This window comes from Myotis brandtii, unplaced genomic scaffold (assembly GCF_000412655.1).
Source record: "Myotis brandtii unplaced genomic scaffold, ASM41265v1 scaffold199, whole genome shotgun sequence".
NCBI lineage: Eukaryota > Metazoa > Chordata > Mammalia > Chiroptera > Vespertilionidae > Myotis > Myotis brandtii.
Genome location: NW_005357414.1, coordinates 3,899,209 through 3,919,945, shown reverse-complemented (window position 1 = coordinate 3,919,945; position 20,737 = coordinate 3,899,209). Strand labels below are relative to the sequence as shown.

At 37.8% G+C, this 20,737-nt stretch overlaps 1 protein-coding gene and 1 long non-coding RNA gene across 4 annotated transcripts in view; both read left to right on the top strand.

Moving 5' to 3' along the window:
• MID2 (midline 2) overlaps positions 1-15,791 on the top strand; it is a 107,007-nt gene extending 91,216 nt beyond the window's left edge. For 2 of the 3 annotated variants that reach the window (XM_005865219.2, XM_005865218.2), the window contains exons 6-10: positions 5,385-5,512; positions 6,586-6,819; positions 12,455-12,616; positions 14,698-14,905; positions 15,269-15,791. In XM_005865219.2, coding sequence (XP_005865281.1) covers positions 5,385-5,512; positions 6,586-6,819; positions 12,455-12,616; positions 14,698-14,905; positions 15,269-15,671 — 1,135 coding nt within the window. In that variant the 3' untranslated portion in view covers positions 15,672-15,791. The remainder of the gene's footprint in view (positions 1-5,384; positions 5,513-6,585; positions 6,820-12,454; positions 12,617-14,697; positions 14,906-15,268) is intronic. The other variant, XM_005865220.2, reaches the window with a different exon arrangement.
• A 1,967-nt stretch (positions 15,792-17,758) lies between these two features.
• Positions 17,759-20,737, top strand: part of LOC106725926 — a 58,040-nt gene continuing 55,061 nt past the window's right edge. The window contains exon 1 of the long non-coding RNA XR_001361934.1: positions 17,759-20,030. This is a non-coding gene — a long non-coding RNA (uncharacterized LOC106725926). The remainder of the gene's footprint in view (positions 20,031-20,737) is intronic.

Below are 20,737 nucleotides of genomic sequence, written 5' to 3'. Positions count from 1 at the left end.
TTGTTGAGCATTTTAGCATCTATGTTCATTAGGGGTATTGGCTTATAATTTTATTTATTTTTAATATCTTTTTCTGGTTTTGGAGTAGGATAATGCTGGCCTCATAATATAGCATGGGAGTCTTCCCTCCTCTTGAGTTTTTTAGAATAGTGTAAGAAGAATAAGTATTAGTTCTTTGAATGTTTGGTAAAATTCACTTGTGAATCCATCTGGTCCAGGTCTTTTGTTTGTTGGGGGTTTTTTGGTTACTGCTTCAATTTCACTAGTTATAATATTTCTGTCCAGATTCTCTGATTCTTTCTGAATCAGTTATGGATGATTGTATATTTCTAAGAATTTATCTATTTTGTCCAGATTGTCCAGTTTGTTGGCACATAGTTGTTCATAATATATTCTTACAATCCTTTGTATCTCTGTGGCATCAATTGTTACTTCTCTTTCATTTCTGATTTTATTTATTTGGGTCCTTTTCTTTTTTCTTAATGAGTCTGAATAAAGGTTTGTTGATCTTGTTTATCTTTTCAAAGAACCAGCTCTTTATTTCAATGATCTTTTGTATTGCTTTTTTTTTTACTGCATATCATTTATTTGCTCTGATCTTTATTATTTTCTTCTTCCTACTCTCTTTGAGCTTTGTTTGTTGTTCTTTTTCAAGTTCTTTCAAGTGTAAAGTTAGATTGTTTATTTGAGATTTTTCTTGTTTCTTGAGATAGGCCTGTAATGCTATGAATTTCCCTCATAGGACTGCTTTTACTTTGTCCCATAGGTTTTGAGTTGTTCTGTTTTCATTTTAATTTGTTTCAAGGTATCTTTTGATTTATCTCTTGATCTCCTTTTATCCCATTTGTTTAGTAACATGTTATACAGCCTTTATATTTGTGTGTGTTTTTTCAGTTTTTTTCTTGTGATTGATTTATAGTTTCATACCATAAGGTCAGAGAAGATGCTTGGTATGATTTGAATCTTCTTAAATTTATTGAGACTTGTTTTGTGTCCAAACATGTGGTCTATCCTAGAAAATGTTGCATGTGCACTTGAAAAAAATGTATATTCTATTGTTTTAGAGTGAAATGCTCTGAAGCTATCAAATACATCTGATCTAATGTGTCATTTATGTCTTTGATTTTCTGTCTTGAAGATCTATCCATTTCTGTCAATAGGGTGTTAAAGTCTCCTACTATGACTGTATTACTGTCAATCTCTCCCTTTATGTTCATCAACATATACTTTACATTGTTAGATGCTTGTGTGTTGGGTGCATATGTGTTTACAAGGTTATATCCTCTTGTTGGATTGCTTCTTTCCTCAACATGTAGTATCTTTTTTGTCTCTTACTATAGTCTTTGTTTTAAAGTCTAGTTTGTCAAATATAAGTATTGCTACCCTAGCTTTTTTTCCTTTCCATTTGCATAAAGTATATTTTTCCATCTCTTTACTTTCAGTCTCTGTGTATCTGTAATTCTTAAATGGGTCTCTTGTAGACAGCATATATATGGGTCGTGTTTTCTTATCCATTCAGCTACCATGTGTCTTTTGGTTGGAGCATGTAAGCCATTTACATTGAAGTAATTATTGATAGGTACATAATTATTGCCATTTTATTCTTTTAACTATGTTCCTCTCTTCCTCCACCTCCTCCTCCCCTCCTACTTCTTTTCTTATTTTCTTTAATAAGGCCTTTTAACATTTCTTATAGTGCTGGTTTTGTGGTATCAAACTTCTTTAACTTTTTCTTGTCTGGGAAGCTCTTTATTTTTCATTCAATTTTAAATTATAGCCTTACTGGGTAAAAAAGTCTTGGTTGTATGTCCTTGCTTTTTATCACTTTGAATAGTTCATATCAATCCCCTTTTGCCTGAAATACTTCTGTTGAGAAATCAGCTGACAGTCTTAGGGGAGCTTCCTTATAGCTAACTAACTCTTTCTCTTGTTGAATTTAAGATTCTCTTTTTGTCCTTGTACTTTGCCATTTTACTATGATTTGTCTTGGTGTGGGCCACTTTGGGTTCATTTTATTTGGCATTGTCTGAGCTTCCTGGTCTTTTTCCTTCACCAGGTTGGGCAATTTTTGGTCATTATTTATTCAAATATGTTCTCAATCCCTTGCTCTCTCTCTTCTCTTCCTGGTACCCCTATGATGCAGGTGTTACACTCCATGTTGTCCAAAAGTCCCTTAAACTATCTTCATTTTAAAAATTCTTTTTCTTTTTTCTGTTCTTATTGGTTGTTTTTTCTTTTGTTTTTCAAATCATTGATTCTATCCTCTGAATTGTCCAGCCTACTGTTTATTTATTCTAATGCATTCTCCATTTCAGATATTGTAGTCTTTATTTCTGACTGTTTTTTTTTTTATGATTTCTACATCCTTTTTCATGTCGTTGTAGTTCTCACTAAGTACATTGTCATTTTTTACTAAGTTCCTTGAGCATCCTTATAACCATTTTTCTGAAATCTTCATCTGATAAGTTGCTTGACTCCATTTCATTTATCTATTTTTCTAGAGATGTCTCCTGTTCTTTCATTTGGGGTATGTTTCTTCCTCTCTACATTTTGCTGCTTCTTTGTTTTTGTTTCTATGTACTAGGTTGATCTGCTGTGACTTCTAGTCTTGGTAAGTTGGTCTTATGTAATAGGTGTCCTGTGGGGTCCAGTGATGCAGTCTCCTCGATCATTTGATATGGTGCTCCAGGAATGTCCAGTTTGTGTTGCCCCTCCTGTTGTAATTGAAAACTTGATTGCTATTGGTCTGTTTGTGCATGGGATAACCCTTCAGCCTGACTGACTGAGAGGATCAACCCCAACCACAGCATGCAAGCTGCTGTGCAGGTACTCACCAAATGACACAGAATTCACCTCAGCAGGATTAGGTGCCTACCAAGATTTTCCTCTGGATATGCTGCTTGTGAAACTTACTGGATCCTGCTCTCATGCTGTCTGTAGCTGGGCACTGGATGTGTTGTTTCTGGGCTTCTAGGAGTGACTCTGGTGCAGGCCCATGGCAGACACTGTCTGTGACTGGCCCTGGATAATCTGTTTGGAGCTACAAAGTGATGTACAGTTTGTGGCTGTCTGTACTTATCTGGGGTGTGCATGGGCAGGACCAAGCTGCACACGAGGTCCAGGGGCAAATCATCAAAAGTCCCAAAGCACCTTGAGATCTACTTATGCCTATATCCATCTCCCGGCTCCTATTATGCTCAGTCACTGAAATAGCCTCTGGAGGTATTTGATTTTCCTGAGGTAAACTCTAAGTGAGTACCACATAGGGGCGTGACAGTGTTTACCAGATTGATGCAGGTTCAAATATGGTGCCAGTGCTGGTTCTGTGGCCACTCAGCAAAAGTCCTTAGGTATACTAAGTTTAGCTGCCACCTGCTGGGTGCTCAGACACCTTTATGGTGGGGCAGGGTCTCAGGGAATCATGAGGGTGAGGCCAGCAAAATTAATCAGGCCCAAAGGACCGTGATTTGGCTATGTGAAGGGAGGGCTATACTTCAGTTGGGCATGCAAGGGGGAAATGCCCCATGTCCTAGAGTCACACAACTCAGTCTGTTTCATATTCTGCCGGGAGGAGCCTGAGCTCAGTAGTATGGAACCACTGGGACTTGGGAGGGCAGATCCAAACAGTCTCCTGTTGGGGGTGGTGCCAGGAAGCCTGTACGAGGGGGATGGGCACTTCTTCCCCTTCCCAGCAAGAGCATCTGAGATAGACATGCACCAAAGAATCCAGCTCTGAATAGCCCTCTGATCCCCCTTGTGATGTAGCCACACAACTCAGCACCCGTCTGTCTGTTTCTCAGACAAATCCTTCCTGGGAGACATGCTCTGAACATTCCAGCTCTGGCACTCTGATCCCTCTATGGTGGTAGGGCAGTCCAAATAATTCAACAACAAGTGTGGGGGTGGCGCCACCTGTGCTTAGAGGTGGGGAAGAAATGTCCACTTCCCAAACTACACAGTTCAATCACTGTCTGAGTCTCTACCAAGAGCTTCCCCGGAAAAGAGTGCTCTGAAGTTCCTGGCTGGGTGCAGCCAGCTGACCCCTCTATAGGACCTGAACTCAGCAAGGTGGTATCTCCAGTAGTTGAAGGACTAGGTGGTGCTATAACAATAGGAGTGCTCGAACCTGGGAAGGGGGCATGTGGGTCTCTAGCAGACTCCCTTCTCTCATCTTTGTTGCTCTGGGTTGAGGATCCCAGCATAGCGTTGAGACCCCACGCTGCTAGGGAGAGGGAGTTTTACAACTGACCTATCCCTCCAGCTTCTCAGATCTTTCTGCGTCTTGACCCTTATCAGGCTCTATGGTGTCTTCTGTAAATTCTTGGTTATAATATTTCAGTCCAGCTAGCTTTCAGTTGGTTATTCAGGTTGATTGCTATATAATTTAGCTGTAAATCTGGTTTGGCACTGGGAGCAGGTGAGTTTAGCTTCCACCTACTCTGCAGCCATCTTGGAATCCATACATACATTTTTTTTCAAAAAAGGAACTGTCTTAAATAGTTAAGTTATGAAGTTGAGAAGCCGATGAATATGAGTTCAGTTATATTTTATATTTCTTTTTTTTCCCTGACTCTTACTGGTTGTATGACCTTGGGCAAGTTTCTTAATCTTTCTATGTGTCATCTTTCTCATTTACAAAATGGAAAAAAAACATTAGATAATGTATGTAAATTATGTATGTATGTAAAGTATGTATGTATATAAGGTATGTATGTAAAATACTAAATAAATGTTAGCAGTTGTGTTGTTGTTAGTTATTAAGTTATTCATTCAGTAATTATTGATTTAGCATGTGTCCAACACTCTGTTAGGGACCATGGAAGATATGAGGTACAAAATATGAACCCTCCCCTTGAGTTGCTTAGAATTAGTTGAAGAGATAAAACTAGCATAACATTATACAACTAGATAATAATACAATTAAATGTAAATGTTATAAAAGATCAAATAAAGTACAGTTCTTAGGGGAAGGTTTTAACTCAGCTCCAATGTGCTGGCTTATTGATTAGCATAAAAAAATCTTTCAAACTGCTCTTACCAAGCCTTCAGAGGTCTAGTTTTGATGACACCTGCCAGAGGGAAGTTGATGCAGTGGCGGGGGCGGGGGGGGGAATCCTGTATTTACTTCTTAAAATTAAGACAGGATGGGGGAGTATGTTTGAGAAATGAACATATGTGAATAAATATGATACAACCCTTGATTGGTTCCTGATGATTAACATTTAAATGGTTTCCATTGGCAAAGCACAGATATGAGATTTTTCACTTAATGAATCAAGCCTTACAAGTCATTTAATTTCACCTTGTTAAGCCAGAAATCAAACACTGCATAATGATTGCAAACTTATTTTGATGTATATTGATGTACTTTTTTTCTTTTGCAGGGTCGCTATGGCAACTGCATCTTCTCAAGTTTTGATTCCTGACATCAATTTTAATGATGCCTTTGAAAACTTTGCTTTAGATTTTTCCAGAGAAAAGAAATTGCTAGAGGGGCTAGATTATTTAACAGGTGTGAAAATACTGTGCTTCCTTTCTCATTTTTTTCTTTTGGTGTGCTTATACTTTAAAATAATCTGGAAAGGACAATATGTATAATGAAAATGCTTTTATAACCTATGAAATGATACATGTGTCTTTTTAAATAGAACACATTTTTGTTAATGTAACAGAAAAGAAAGATGATTTGTCAAATATTTCTGGGGCAGATTAGGTATAACATCCATATTTAAAGGTAAAAAAGAAATAGTTGCTAAAGGATTTCTCCTTATGAACCTATCAGTAATATATTGTTACTTGTTATGGGGGTAGGACTCAGGTGGCAATTATGGAATATTAGAGAATGTCCCACATGGGTACAGATACCACTCAAATCGTTTTAAGGAAACTTAAGAATTGGCAGATTAGGAAGAAAAATGTAAGAAATATCTGGCTTGCAGAGAATTTTAGAAAATGAGGGAATGCAACCAGCCTTTAAAAAATGCTGGCTATATTCAGGATTATTTGAATGATCATTTCCTGAGAAAAATACACACACATAATAACTTTGAGTTATTTTTGTTAATATATTAAAATAGCTGTCATTTATTGAACATCTACTTTATGCCAAACATTGTATATTAATTTTATGTCATGAATCCTTGCAACAAATCTATGATGTAATTATCATCCTTATTTTACAGATAAGGGAACACATATTATTTTGCATTTTGGTATACTGCCAAACATATATAGTAAAACTTATTTTGAAATAAAACGTAATAGGTTGAAGGTCATGTAATAAGAAAACAGTGTGACCACTTTGGTCTAATATTTACCTGTGTTTGCAGACAGTGTAGACAATTGGTCATTCATCTCAATAACTTAGGCTTATATCTTTGCCTAATACGTCTTTATCATTGAAGCAAAAGTGAGTTGGGGGAACTTGAGGTCTCTACCCTTTGCTTTAGGTTCTATGGTATGTGAAGTATAAAGCTTCTCATTAAAATCTCACAAAATGTTGGGTTGAGCAGCAAAAGTAATGATTGTAAAATTCCAGAACAGAAAATGTGATTTCCTTACCTTCTTTTCCACCTTTTCCTACAGCCCCAAACCCACCATCTATCCGAGAGGAACTCTGTACTGCCTCCCATGATACCATTACAGTCCACTGGATCTCGGATGATGAGTTCAGCATCAGCTCCTATGAGCTTCAGTACACCATATTCACTGGCCAGGCTAACTTCATCAGTAAGTCATGGTGTAGTTGGGGCCTGTGGCCAGAGATAAGGAAATGTAAGGAAGCAGTAAGCTGCTCAAGATTGGCCGGGGCGCCACGAGGCAAGTGTTTGTAAGACATGTTAGGTTGTTTAGAACAGTGTTTTGTAGACAGTATAAGCTCCCCCAGCTTTGCATTGCAAAGGGCCCATCAGCAAGTTGTGTATTTCCTTGCTGGGCAGTCACTGGGGCCACTCCCATTTGTTTATGTAATCTCTAGCTTTTCCTCAGTTAATCCATGTCACTCCACTCTCTCAAGTTAGAATAGAGCTCATATTTTGTTCCTGGGTAGCTAAGCCACCATCATTGCTGATTCTATGTGTGTGAACATCTCTCCCCTTGACTTTTCTTCCACTTCATTACCATGGTAAAATACATTATGTCCAAAGACTACTACTTCCTTTACCATACGCATTTGTATTAGTAAATATAGTGACAAGCTTCCTGCCTCTGTCACTCTTCCCTTTACCCCTTCTCCCTTTCCTCAAAGAATTATACCAAATATAAAAACTTGTCAGTGGGCCACAAAATGAAAGATGTTAAAAAAGCAGTCATTTAGCTCTTATGGTTTCACCTTCTGATGAATTGGATCAAGACAGGGCAGAGTAAGAACTTAACTCATCGATTGCCAGATAAGAGGGTTCAAGGTGCAAATTCCCCTCAGTGCACTGGGGAAAAATGGAAATGAAAGCAGAATTAAAGCTAGATTCAACACTGGAACTGATTTCCATCCTAAGGTTGCATCTGCATAGCTGCTAATTAGTATTTTCTTTTACCTGTATGTTTGTGCTTCTGTTTCTGACTTCACAGGCTTGCATGAGAGGAGTTTTTCCAGTGAAACCCTCCTGATAGGCTTCCTTTTGCTGAATTGTGACAATTCTGGGCCACGTAGTGGGGTGGAGAGGTGAGAGGACATTTGGGGTCAAACTCTCGAAAACACTTGCCTCGTGCAGTTCCAACCTAAGCCACTTGGCCAAGATAGCTGTGATCTTGGGTGTTCCTGGGTATTTCTTCATTTTGTGAAGTCACAAACTCTAAGGCCTTCCCAACATGCTTTTCTGCACTTGTCTCTCTTGCTCTGGAAAGTCTTAGAGCCAGCAACTGTGCTTCTTCTTCCTGATATGGGGAGAACAGTGGACTCCTGGAGTTGAGAATAAGTCCAAATAGTGGCAAAGATCTAAAGGCTGCCACCTTTATTTTAAAGGTTATATAGTCCTTTGTAAAGAAAAGCTTAAAGGTTAATTGTTAATAGCAAAGGGATTATAGCATCTTAGAATTCGAAGGGATGACATTAGAAGTCATCTATTCTAATCTTCTTTTGTTCTACCAGATTCCCAGTAGATGATTATCCTGTCTCTGATTGAACATTTCCAGTGATGGATATTTCACTTCTAAAAAAACAGCTCATTTAATTAAACAGCTGTAAATAATTGTCAGTGCTTCTTTATAAAAGGTCTAACTTTTTCCCTAGTAAATAATAATGACAATAATAATTTACACCTGTATTATGTTTTGCCATTTACAATTGCTCCCACATACATTATCTTATTTAGTCCTTATGAGTTCTTACTTAGCCTAATGAAATAAATGATATTAATTCTATTTTATAGATGAAGAAACTGAGGGTCAAAATGAGTTGCCCAAGGTCACAAAGCTACAAACTGATGGAGTCAAGATTTAAACTCAAGCCTGTCAGACTTCAAGCTAATGCTCCTTGTATTTAAACCACAGCTACCAATTAGTCCTAGGCCTGCCATTTTATGCCTCACTAACAAACTTAATCTTTCACATGACAATTCTTCAGATAATTTTAGGTAGTTCTTGTGTCTCTTCTAAATTTTCTCCTTTCCAGGCTAAACATCCTCAGTTATTTGAATTGCTTCTCATGTTTCAGACCTTTTACCATCCTAGTAGTCTTTGTATGGACACACTGCTACTTGTCAAAATGCTTCATAATATAGCCCTGGCCGATGTGGCTTAGTAGTTAGAATGCCAGCCCGTGATCGGATCACGAGTTCAATTCCCACTCAAGGGCACATACCTGGGTTGCAGGTTCGATCCTGTCCCCCAGTTAGGGCACATGTAGGAGGCAACCAATCGATGTGTCTCCCTCACATCAATGTTTTTCTCTCTGTGTACCTCTCTTCCTTCTCCCTCCTTTCCACTCTCTCTAAAGAGAAATGGAAAAAATATCCTCGGGTGAGAATTAAAAAAAAGTGAACACACTCCAAAAGTAGTCTGACCATTGCAGGGGATAGCTGGATTATTTATTATTTTTCTGTATATTACCTGTTGCCCTTCTCCTTGGAACCTTTTTATTTTTTTTATTTTTTTAATGAATAGCCGTATTGATTACTCAGTGTTGGCTGAGCATATAGTCAGCTGACATCCCTAGGAATTTCAAATCCTAGTCCTGTTAAATTAATTGATTGTCCACATGGAAATACAACACCTTTGATTCCTCATTCTAGCCTGCTAATATCCTTTTGACCAGTTTCTGCCTTCCAATACATTTACTTCCCCTTCTAGGCTGCCTTCCATGTCTTCCTCTGATCATTGATAGAAAAGTAGAACAGGACTGGGACAAGGGCAGACGCTGAAGCAAAAATTTTTTATGGCAGTGGGCAGATAAACTAAAACTATTTTACTAAGAATAAGTATTCATGAAGATTCATGGTTCCAGTCCTACCTGCCAGTCTGCCTGCCATTGTTGACTGAACCTCGCTTCTGAGAGACACTTCCCTTGAGGTTTTTCCACATTTTCTCTCTTTTTAAACCACTTTATTTAGGGGGAGAATGGTATTAGAGACCAAGACATGGAGATTAGAAATACACACATCCACCTATGTATGTATATATATGAACACACATACAGTATATATACATATACTTTACATATGTGCACATATATATACACATACATATATATATTTAGATATCATGAGTTTCCATCAATGCCTCCAATTTCAGTTCATCCCCCAGGTTCTTTCTTGCCTTCCCCCATTACATATTTGTATGTTCCTACTTTCACAATGAGAACCCTGGCTCCTAACAACATTAATACATGTACTCATTTGCTCACTTCCATAATATATTTACAATAGGTTCATAATTTGCTTTGCCCACACCACTATAAAACAAACAATAGTTCAGGACTTGTTTGCAATTCTCCTCCTACCCCCATCCCTTTGGTGTGGTTATTTTTCATTTGAAACACAGTTGGGCTCATTTGTTTCAGTTTGTCTTTAGTTTTAGTATTTACTCTTCCCAATCATATTGATTTCATTTTAACTTTTGAATTTATAAAACAGCAGCATGATTCCAAAAGGGAAAACTGTACAAAAAAGGTATATTCATATAAGTGTCATTCTCTCCCATATACTTTTTTGTTTAGATAATACTTTATTAGTTTCTGTAATCAAACCCATGTAGATTAAGACCTTACATATTTAATACAGTGTGTTACCCCTGTACAAATGGAAAAAATTATGTTGAACGTTTCTAGACCAATATGGCTGTTAATTTCTGTACAATGCCAACCCAACACAGTACAACTGGGATAGTTTTTCCAAAGTTGACAGCACAGCTAAAGTTTCCAAAAATTCAAATTATATATATGTATATATATATTTAATTATTTATATAAAAAGACCAATAGTAGTATGTTATGCATCAATAGCAGCAACAGCTTTTCCAGGTTCTGCAGTCATCTGAACAAAATTTTAGAGACATCCAGCACACTCCAATAAAAAAAAGGTAAAAAACAAATCTCCATAAAACAGCAAAGTTCTGTTACTGTTGTGGTACCTGGCACCATTTTTTTAAGCTTCTCCATCATCATCTGGAAAGAACACATTCTAGAATAACGTCATTAAAAACAGCTCTGATAAAGCACGGTCACTACCATATACTTTTAATCCTGTTCACCCATCCCCATCCCTTGTAAATAACCAACTTCATTATTTTCTGGGTTTTTTTTCCTTCCTGTTGTTATTGTTGTTTTATAACTCCACGCAAACGTATGTATGTTTTCTTATTTGCCTTTCTTTCTTGCAAAAAGGTAGCATACTAATATTATGCATGCTTTTACACAACTTGCTTTATTCAGTTAACAATATACCTTGGAAATCACTCCATATCAGTTCATAGAGCTCTCCCTCATACATTTTTACAATTGCATAATACTTTATTATGAAACCTGTTTTGTTTTCTGTTTTGCATTGTTAGAAGTATGTCTGGAAGATCATATATTTCCCTCTTTGTATTAAAATTTCATGTGCAGTTTATGATTCATACTATGCATTGGTATGTAGACAGCCAAACACTCAAGCATTGTCCCTGGCTCTTATCCTTTTATTTTCTTTTCCTAAGAATCACTGATCATTTCCACTAATTATTCTTCTTTCTATAGCATATCTTTTTGCCCTCCATTGTGCTTCTTTTTCTAGTTTTAATTTATACTTTTTCTACCCCCCCCCCCAATTAATTATAAAACCCTGCTGAACAAATTGCTTTTAAAAAATTCATTGTTTTTTTTTCTTTTCAATCTCACTTAAACCCTTTACTACAGCTGTATAGAAGTGACTAAATTCACCACTCATTTTCCTCCCCATTTCCTTTACACCCTTTGGTAGAATTGTGTTTAAAAAGCAGTAAACTGACTGAAAAGAAGATAACAGAAGAGAGAAATATAGGTAATCCATAGACTAGAATGTTGATCCCTTTTTTATTAAAAGTTAGCCAAATACGTTTTTAGTTCTGTACGTTTTCCTCTGTTTAAGTCCATGTTTATGCTCTAAATAGTTTCAAAAGCAGAAACATAGATCTCTGAACCTTTTCCTGACTTGGGAGGAAAGAAGGTTCAAGATAATAGTGTGTTTCTGAGTCACCCAACCTCAAAAGAATATTGGGATCAGAACAAGGAAGGGATAAAACTGTAGTGTCAAGTGAGGAGATAATATTTTGCTTTGGTTATCATGTCACCTCCTTGGCTTCCCTATGATACCTAGAGCCCAACTAGTCTTGGAAATAAGAGTGAGGATGGGATGGGAGAGTTGAGTCATAAGCCCTAAGAGAGTTGCTACCTTGCAAAGACAACAAGACATAGTTGTTCACCCTGTGACTTGTGATGCAATGGAGAGAACACCGAACTAGTGTTAAGGAGACTAGGTTTCTTCTACTCTCAGCATCATCACCATCTACCTGTGGCCTTGGGCAAATCATTTTTCTTCTCTCCATCTGAGTGTCCCATTTGTGAAATGAGGGAAATATGGTGTCTAGGTGTCCTTTTGGTTTTCAGATTCAATGTTCCTGTGCTCTGCACAGGACTGTTCCATCCATACGAGGCCAGACTCAGCTCTCAGAGGATTGGACCTTTGGGGTAAAGATCTAGAGACTCCATAAAAGAGATGATTCTGTGATTTTGTAGAATAGTTTTTCCTATATTATTTTGAAGAAAATTAAAGTAACCTAACTTTCCCTAGTGGTTACATTTAATTACCAGAAGCAAGGAACTAGGCATGAGCCTAGCTCCATGGCAGGAAAGAAGCAGAGGAGGTTCATTTCACTATGTATTCCAGGACTCACAAAAAAAAACAAAATTCAATTTTGGGGGGGCTTATGATGAATTTTCAGTGTGCTTCTTCATTCTATTTCTATTACCTGCTGGTTAATGTCCTTGTCTTTCCCCATGTTACAGGCCTGTATAATTCGGTGGATAGCTGGATGATTGTTCCCAACATTAAGCAGAACCATTACACAGTGCATGGACTCCAGAGTGGGACACGCTACATCTTCATTGTTAAAGCTATAAATCAAGCAGGCAGCCGTAACAGTGAACCTACCCGACTAAAAACAAACAGTATGTTATGGTGATTCTGAAAGGAGACATCAGTTTTCCCCTCTGTGCCAGGGAGTACACTTAGCCTGAGGAGACATCAGAGGCCCTGGGTAGAGGAGCTTTACTGTTATAGTTTGTGCTTTGATCGAGGGGTTGTTCAAGGCTCTGGAAGATATATGGATACAGATATACATAAACTAGCTGGTGGCTTTGGAGGATGTTAGTGAAGTGGTTTTCTCTGCACTCCATCCTCATGCTTGGGGGACAGTTGAGTAAAAGACTACTACAGACAGTCACCACTTAATAATAGGGAAATATTCTGAGAAATGAATCATTAGACAATTTTGTTGTTGTGCAAATGTCATTGAATGTATTTACACAAACCTAGGTTTTATAGCCTACTCCACACCTAGGCTATATGGCATACCACTATCCTATATGTGGTCCATCATTGAGTGAAATATCATTTTGTGGAGCATGACTGTATTTGTGATAATCTGCTAAAATCCTACTGCAGAGAAGCCATACCTGTTAGGAATGCTTTTGACTGCAACTGACAGAAAATTCAACTAATTTAGCTTAACAAATAGTTACTTGTTAGTAGCTCAAACAAAGTATTGTTTTTCTTTCTCTAACATAGCAAGAGGTTTGGCCCGGCTGGAGTGGCTCAGTGGTTGAGCATTGATCTATGAACCAGGAGGTCACAGTTTGATTCCCGGTCAGAGCACATGCCTGGGTTGCAGGCTCATCCCCAGTAGGGGGCATGCAGGGGGCAGCCAACCAATGATTCTCATCATTGATGTTTCTATCTCTCTCTCTCCTTCTCCCTTCCTCTCTGAAATCAATAAAAATATATTTTTAAAAATACCATAGCAAGAGGTTTGAAGGTATGCAGTTCAGGGTGTTGCATCAGTTCTGTGATGTTGTAAAAGACTCAGGCCCCTTCTCCTTTTCTGTATTGGCTTTTTGCCACATGGTCACAACAGAGCTACTGCAACCAGTAGATGTCATATTTTCTTTCAAGAAAGGAAGAAAGATAAAGGGCTGGTATACATGATGGCTATTCCTTTTATCACAAAAACATGCACTTTCCCAGAAGGTTCTCACACCCTGTCTGACTTCGGCTTCCAACTATTTCCATCTTATTAGCTGCCCCTAGCAGCAAGGGAGACTAGGTGCTGGAGTATTTAGCTTTTCTGGCCTCTATAGTGAAAGTGGGTAAGAAAGAAAAAGTAGGGAATGGATGTTGTGTTCACCAACAGTGTCTGCCACAGACAAATTTTGTCTGATATGGCTCTTGCCATTCACAGCAATTGGTGGTGGTAGTACCTGGATTTGTCATATGAAGATAAGGAATTACCTGTTGTGAATGATCTTACACAACAAATATTTTATCTGACCATTGATGATGCAATAGTCACTCTAATGAAGTTACCTAATTACATTATTTATATCCCAGTTGTAAGAGGGCAAAAAAAAATTGTCCTGTTGCTGATTTATTTTCAGTTTTGATCTGCTAATAAGCATCAATGATCTCATCAATTCCCTCACTTTGTCTCACCTCAAACACTAAAATCCAGTCAAATACCAAATCACCTACTGAAATAAAAGTAAAATAATAAACGTATTTGAGACCTTAAGAGTCCCCTTTTAATTTGATAATATATGAAGGGGGCAGCATATTATTGTTTTAAACCCTCACCCAAGGATATGTTTCTTTACTGATTTAGAGAGAGGAAGGGAGAGAGAGAGAGAGAGAGAGAGAGAGAGAGAGAACATCTATCTATTGCCTCCTACACGCACCCTGACCAGGAATCAAACCTACAACTCGGGTGTATGCCCTGACCAGTAATCAAACCGGCCACCTTTCTGTGTATGGGATGACACTCCAACCAACTGAGCTACACCGGCCAGAGCAGCATATTCTTATTTTATTGAATATGGTGACTTTTGGCCTGCTTCCTTCATATAACAAAAAACAGCCAACTTGCACTGATCCAAGAATGACCATCATATCAAGGCTCCTCTGGTAGTGATGGTCCTGGAAGACAAAGAATTCTTAAATATTTCCTCATGCGTTTTCTTATTTCTACTTTTTTCAGGCCAACCCTTTAAACTGGATCCCAAAATGACTCACAAGAAGTTGAAGATCTCCAATGATGGATTGCAGATGGAGAAGGATGAAAGCTCTCTGAAGAAGAGCCATACTCCAGAGAGGTTTAGTGGCACAGGGTGCTATGGTGCAGCAGGAAATATATTCATTGACAGTGGCTGCCACTATTGGGAGGTAGTCATGGCTTCCTCAACATGGTGAGTGGATCTCACTATTCTTTTCTCTTCTCTACCCTGTTGTTAGGTTCCTGGAGATCCAGTTCTATAACATAGACATAATACCAGTAAGTCAAGGTTAAAAGACGTGATGAAAACCACTCCTAGAAAAATGTGCCAGCTTTAAAAAATAAATCATGGAAAATATACTGAGCTAGGAGTTGGAAACTACTACAGCACTCTAATTGCTAACTTATTAAAGTTCTAGTGGTATCAACATTATGGATCTAAATATAAACTATTTAAGGAGGAGACATGTATTCTATTTCTTATATATTCTGTATGGTATCTAGCATAACACAGATCATTACTAAATATTTCTCTCTCCTTTCCACTGTTTCACAGGTATGCAATTGGCATTGCCTACAAATCAGCTCCCAAGAATGAATGGATTGGCAAGAATGCCTCCTCATGGGTTTTCTCTCGATGCAATAGTAACTTCGTTGTGAGACATAACAACAAGGAAATGCTGGTGGATGTGCCCCCACAGTTGAAGCGCCTGGGTGTCCTTCTGGATTATGACAACAATATGCTGTCTTTCTATGATCCAGCTAACTCTCTGCATCTTCATACTTTTGATGTGACCTTTATTCTTCCAGTTTGTCCAACATTCACAATCTGGAACAAATCCCTAATGATCCTGTCTGGCTTGCCTGCCCCAGATTTTATTGATTACCCTGAGCGTCAGGAATGCAACTGCAGGCCTCAAGAATCCCCTTATGTTTCTGGGATGAAAGCTTGCCATTAAATTTCAAGAAAGCATATAATTCTCTGGCTCTCCACTTCAGCAGTTCTTCCCCTCCTAAACTTCAGTTAGTGTCCAATATACAAGATACCAAATAAAGTTCATTTGAAGCATCCAAAATAACTAGATATTATAGCTTTAATTTTTGTGCATTAAAGCTCATATTTGAAGTAATGTTTTGAGTTTCTTAGAACAAATTATCTGAGTAGTCTGGGTTCAAGCCATTGGAGAACAAATTTAGAAAATACCTCTCTTGTCATTAGAGAATTAAAAATTCCCAGTGATTTATAAGTATAAATATATTGAAATGAATTAGGGTAATTCTAGGTAAATAATGTAGAATGATGCTCTGAACAAGGGACTAGCCAGCTGGAAATAGGGGTGTCAGCTTTTCTAGTGTTGGCCAATTTGGCCCAGTAGAATTTTAAAGTGTTAAATGGTTACATATTATATATAGCTTACAATAAAAATCTATAATCAAGGATTTATTATGAAGAAAACATATATATGTATATATAATTATAAAATGAATAAATATGTATCATTTATTCATTTTCTAGATTTTATATACATAATCAACTTAATTTGTTCATTTGGGTGAAAAATATACTGGAAGGGGAAATAAATTATACAGTTCATTTCTGTCCCCTATAGGGAACAACAAAATCAGTCAACATTAATCCCCTCCCTCCATTCATCCCTTTTTTCTTCCCTACTGTCACACACACATTCACATGCAATAATGACATAGATGGTAGGAAGAGCTCTAGGTTGGATTAGGAGACATAGAGGGATAATACTGCATATGAGATACTATTGCTAGATAGAAAATTGATCCAGGTAGAAGTGTTACATGTAGCACAGTTTCATTGATGCTACCTAATAGAGGAGGTTTGCCTGAATTGTTAAAAATTCTATCACAGAAATAAGTTTTCTTTTATTCTCAAGTACATACAGTCACTAAAATTATGCAAAAAAAATAATGGAGGTTCTTTAAGAACCTGCTTTGTTTACTTAATCAGAATGGAGTGTTACAGATACAACTATTTGCATATAAATGTACTTGAATTTTCTTAAGAATGCCTGAGGGGGTGTGAATGCTTGAGAACAGTTTGTTTTCTTAAACAGGTTAAGTAATCATTCCTTTTTGCAATCTTGTTTACACTCTTTATCTGCTTAGCTAACCCTTCATTGCAAATGCACTTATAAACTTCATCCCAGGCCTTATTACTATCATGGTCAATTTCACTGCTGGAATGGTGATGTCAGAACCAGAGCTGTCTCCTTTCCAGGAGCTGAGTCTGCTTCAAGGAGTCTACTTTTCGGGAGTTGTAAAAACATTACTGTTGTACCAAACTGTAGCTGTAACAAGCTCCCAAATTGGAGCCTTGAGTGCCCCAAATTCTCCCCTCTTTCTTTCCACCACTTTGGTGGATATTCATTTATTAATTCAGTCAATGAACTACTTACTAGATGCCAGGTACCACACTGCCGCTGAAATACTGATAAAACCTAATCCCTGCTGTCAAATGGCTTACTGTTTTGTAGGAGGGACACCGTATCTATATACATCCCCTGAAGGACACTTTTGTATTGTTTGTTCAACTAACATGGAAAGCAAGATGGAGGCAGATGCAAATGGCTGGCTCAGACTTACATATCTAGTGGCAAAGTGAGCTTTTTGGTTTAAAAAACCATATGTACTTACTGCTAATCAGTAAATGAACAACCTCAGTAAGATTCTGGGAAATAGCTTGCTCTAATGGGGAGCTCATAGCCTTTGTACTAAAATAACCCTAGTTTCTCTGCAATTAATTAGTGGTATGGCCAAGAGCAACAATTTCATTTCTCTGAGACTCTGTTTCCTCTTTTGTAAAATACCTACCTAACAAGGCTTTTGCAAAGATTTAAAAAGATAGCACATGTTGCCCTGGCCAAGTGGCCCAGAGTGTCGTCCTTACATCAAAAGGTTGCAGGTTCGATTCCCAGGCAGACAACATACCTACGTTTCAGGTTCAATCCCCAGTCAGGGCATGTACTGGAGGCAACCTATCAATGTTTCTCTCTCACATCAACAATTCTCTCTCTTCCTCTCTTTCTCTCTTCTTTCCTCTCTAAAATCAATAAACATATCCTCAGGTGACAATTTTAAAAAAGCACATGCAAACTGCTTAGCACAGCCCCTGGTGTTTAGTTAAGTGTATAACGAATATTAAGCTTCTTTCCACTGCCTCGCCCAGCCCCTGCCCCAGTAGAGTGTAGTGGTGCTTAAAAATGTATGCCTTTCATTTCTAAGTTACTCTGGTCTCTCCTTTATGGCCTATCCCCCAATTCTTAAACAAAGCAAGTGATTTCTTCCCTTAATAAAAACTTTCACTGCCTTTTCTTCCATAGCATTCAGTAGAAGGTCCCAATTACTGAGGGTTTGGCTTTTTAAGTCTCTGTGTGTTTTCCTAGCTTCATCTTTTGTCACTTTCCCCCTCACACTGGTTACCCTAGCCAAGCTTAACTATTTACACAAGTTGTTCTTTGAGCCTGGAACAGAGACATTATAACAATTTTGATGCCCACAGGAAGTAAACGGTAGGAATTGTTCTTAAGGGAATAGAATGAAACTGCTAAAAGTGCAAAACACTCCACCTCCACCTCAGTCCAATTTCCTGTACCGTGTCTTGGGTCTCCCACGCCATTCATTTTTTGTGCCCTTTGGATTTTAGTGTCCTGAGACAAAGCTTAAACTTCCCCATCTTACTTTTGATCCTAGCCTGGACTACCTTTCACCCCTCTTAATCAGATTAACTCTCACCCTCTAGACTGGGTTATGGTCTCCTCTTCAGAGCTCCCATGGCACCCTGAGCATCCTTATGGCCTCGGTGATAATCATATTAGATAGCAATGTTTTTCAGAGTGTGGGCCTTATATCATTTGTTAGAATCACTTTTGGTGTTTGATAAAATAATTGATTCATAGATCCCAGCCCTGATCTACTTAATTAGAATATCTGGACACATGGGTGGAATTTTACATTTTTAACAAGCTTTCCAGGTAATTCTGATGCACACACAAATTTAATGTATAACAATCAACTTCTGTATTAGACTATGAATACCTTGAGGGCAGGGTCTATGTCTTTTGTTTTTGTTGTATTTTTCACACCTGAGATAGTGTGTGGAACAGAGTAGTTGCCTAATGTTTATTGAACAAACGAACAAATGAATGAATGAATGAATGAATGATCAACGTTGTACTCTGATATCCATATTGGTGTTTGTTGTTTCCTGGGCGGAAACGCTTGGGCTTTTCCATCTGGGCTATACTGATAATATTTTGCAGATGTCCCACGACTTATATGCATAAATGAGTACTAGTATTGTCCTCCTCAAAAGCTCTTTGGAAGTTGGCTTGGGGAATTGTCTGGAGCATGTGACACCATTCTTTTCAATCACTTTTCAATATTTTTCAAATTTGTTCTTTGAAAGTAGATTTAAATTTTGGTTACAACCAAAAATCAGAGCTAAGCCTACTGAATAAAGTAGGAAATGAAATCGGGCTTGGGATAAGCAATTAAATTGCTGAGCCAAATAATGAAATGATCATTGCTTTCCAAGAGACAACATGGTGACAAAGTACTCAGTGGGGGTGTGGTGAGTCCCAGATACTTACTTCAGTAAACTTAAGACTTTCATAGGATACTGGTAATGCCAGGGACCTTAAAAGACATCATTGACCACCTTTAGCTGAACCCAGTTGAACAAAGGAAATAGGACCTGTTTAACATCAAGGAAGGTAACTCCGTAAGTTTTCGTTGCTCTTGTTCTACTCAGTTTATTCCCCCACAATCCTTTCTGCTAGCAAATTGTTCTATCTGTCTGCAATTTATGCTTATTTCCACTTTTGTACTGTCTTATTGAAGAAAGCACAAAAATAATAAAATATAAAGTTAAACCTGTTTCGAGTATATAAAAGAAATTTTAATGCCACATTGGAGTTCTGGCTACTTGTAAGTAAGAGTAACTGCATCTGTTTTTATCATGTATTTCCATTGTGTAACTTTGGATGCAGTGACATTCAGATTGCAGCAAAATCATTTACATATTCTTTTCAGCTGAAATACACTAGGTGAATTTTCTAAGCTTCCATGGTTTACATATTTATACATGGACTACCTGGATGGAATAATCCATGGATGGACTTTTTGATAAGCTCCAATATTTGATATTCTTTCCTCGACAGAATGGAGAATGTGATGCTGACAGACAAGAACCACTCCCACAATTGTTTCAATTCCTAAAGCCAATTGCAGCTTTGGATCCATTGGGCTGTATTTGGCTGTGTATTATAGGTTGACTGTCATCAGGTCAGGTAAAACTGCTTTTTATGGTCTAATCTGCCATTCATACATATGCTGTGTTGTTGTTGGCTAAAATATTTATTAGACTATTGTTGGAATATTTTTAATGTTTTTTATTGATTTTAGAGAGAGAGGAAGGGAAAGGGAGAGAGAGAGATGGAAACATCAAAACTGCTTTTTATGGTCTAATCTGCCATTCATACATATGCTGTGTTGTTGTTGGCTAAAATATTTATTAGACTATTGTTGGAATATTTTTAATGTTTTTTATTGATTTTAGAGAGAGAGGAAGGGAAAGGGAGAGAGAGAGAGATGGAAACATCGATGCATCAACATTGATCAGCTGCCTCCTGAACGTCCCCAGCTGGGAATCGAGCTCACAGCCCCGGCATGTGCCTTGAGAGGGAATGGAACTAGCAACCTCTTGGTGCATGGATCAACGCTCAACCATGGAGCCACACCAGCCGGACATATTGTTAGAATATTTTTAATCAAATATCTTACCCATGGCTTGTTTGTACTGGGAGCTCTGGACCAATAGCTTCTCTCCTAGTATAGAAATCTGAGCATCTGTAGATTACACAGCCTCATCCCTTAAAACATCCCAGCCCATCCAAAATACTATATTATGAATTAAATAAATATATATGTATTAATGAGTTCTTGATTGTCTCTTACTGGAATTTAAATTGGGGGGAGATTAAAAGACAGCTATGAG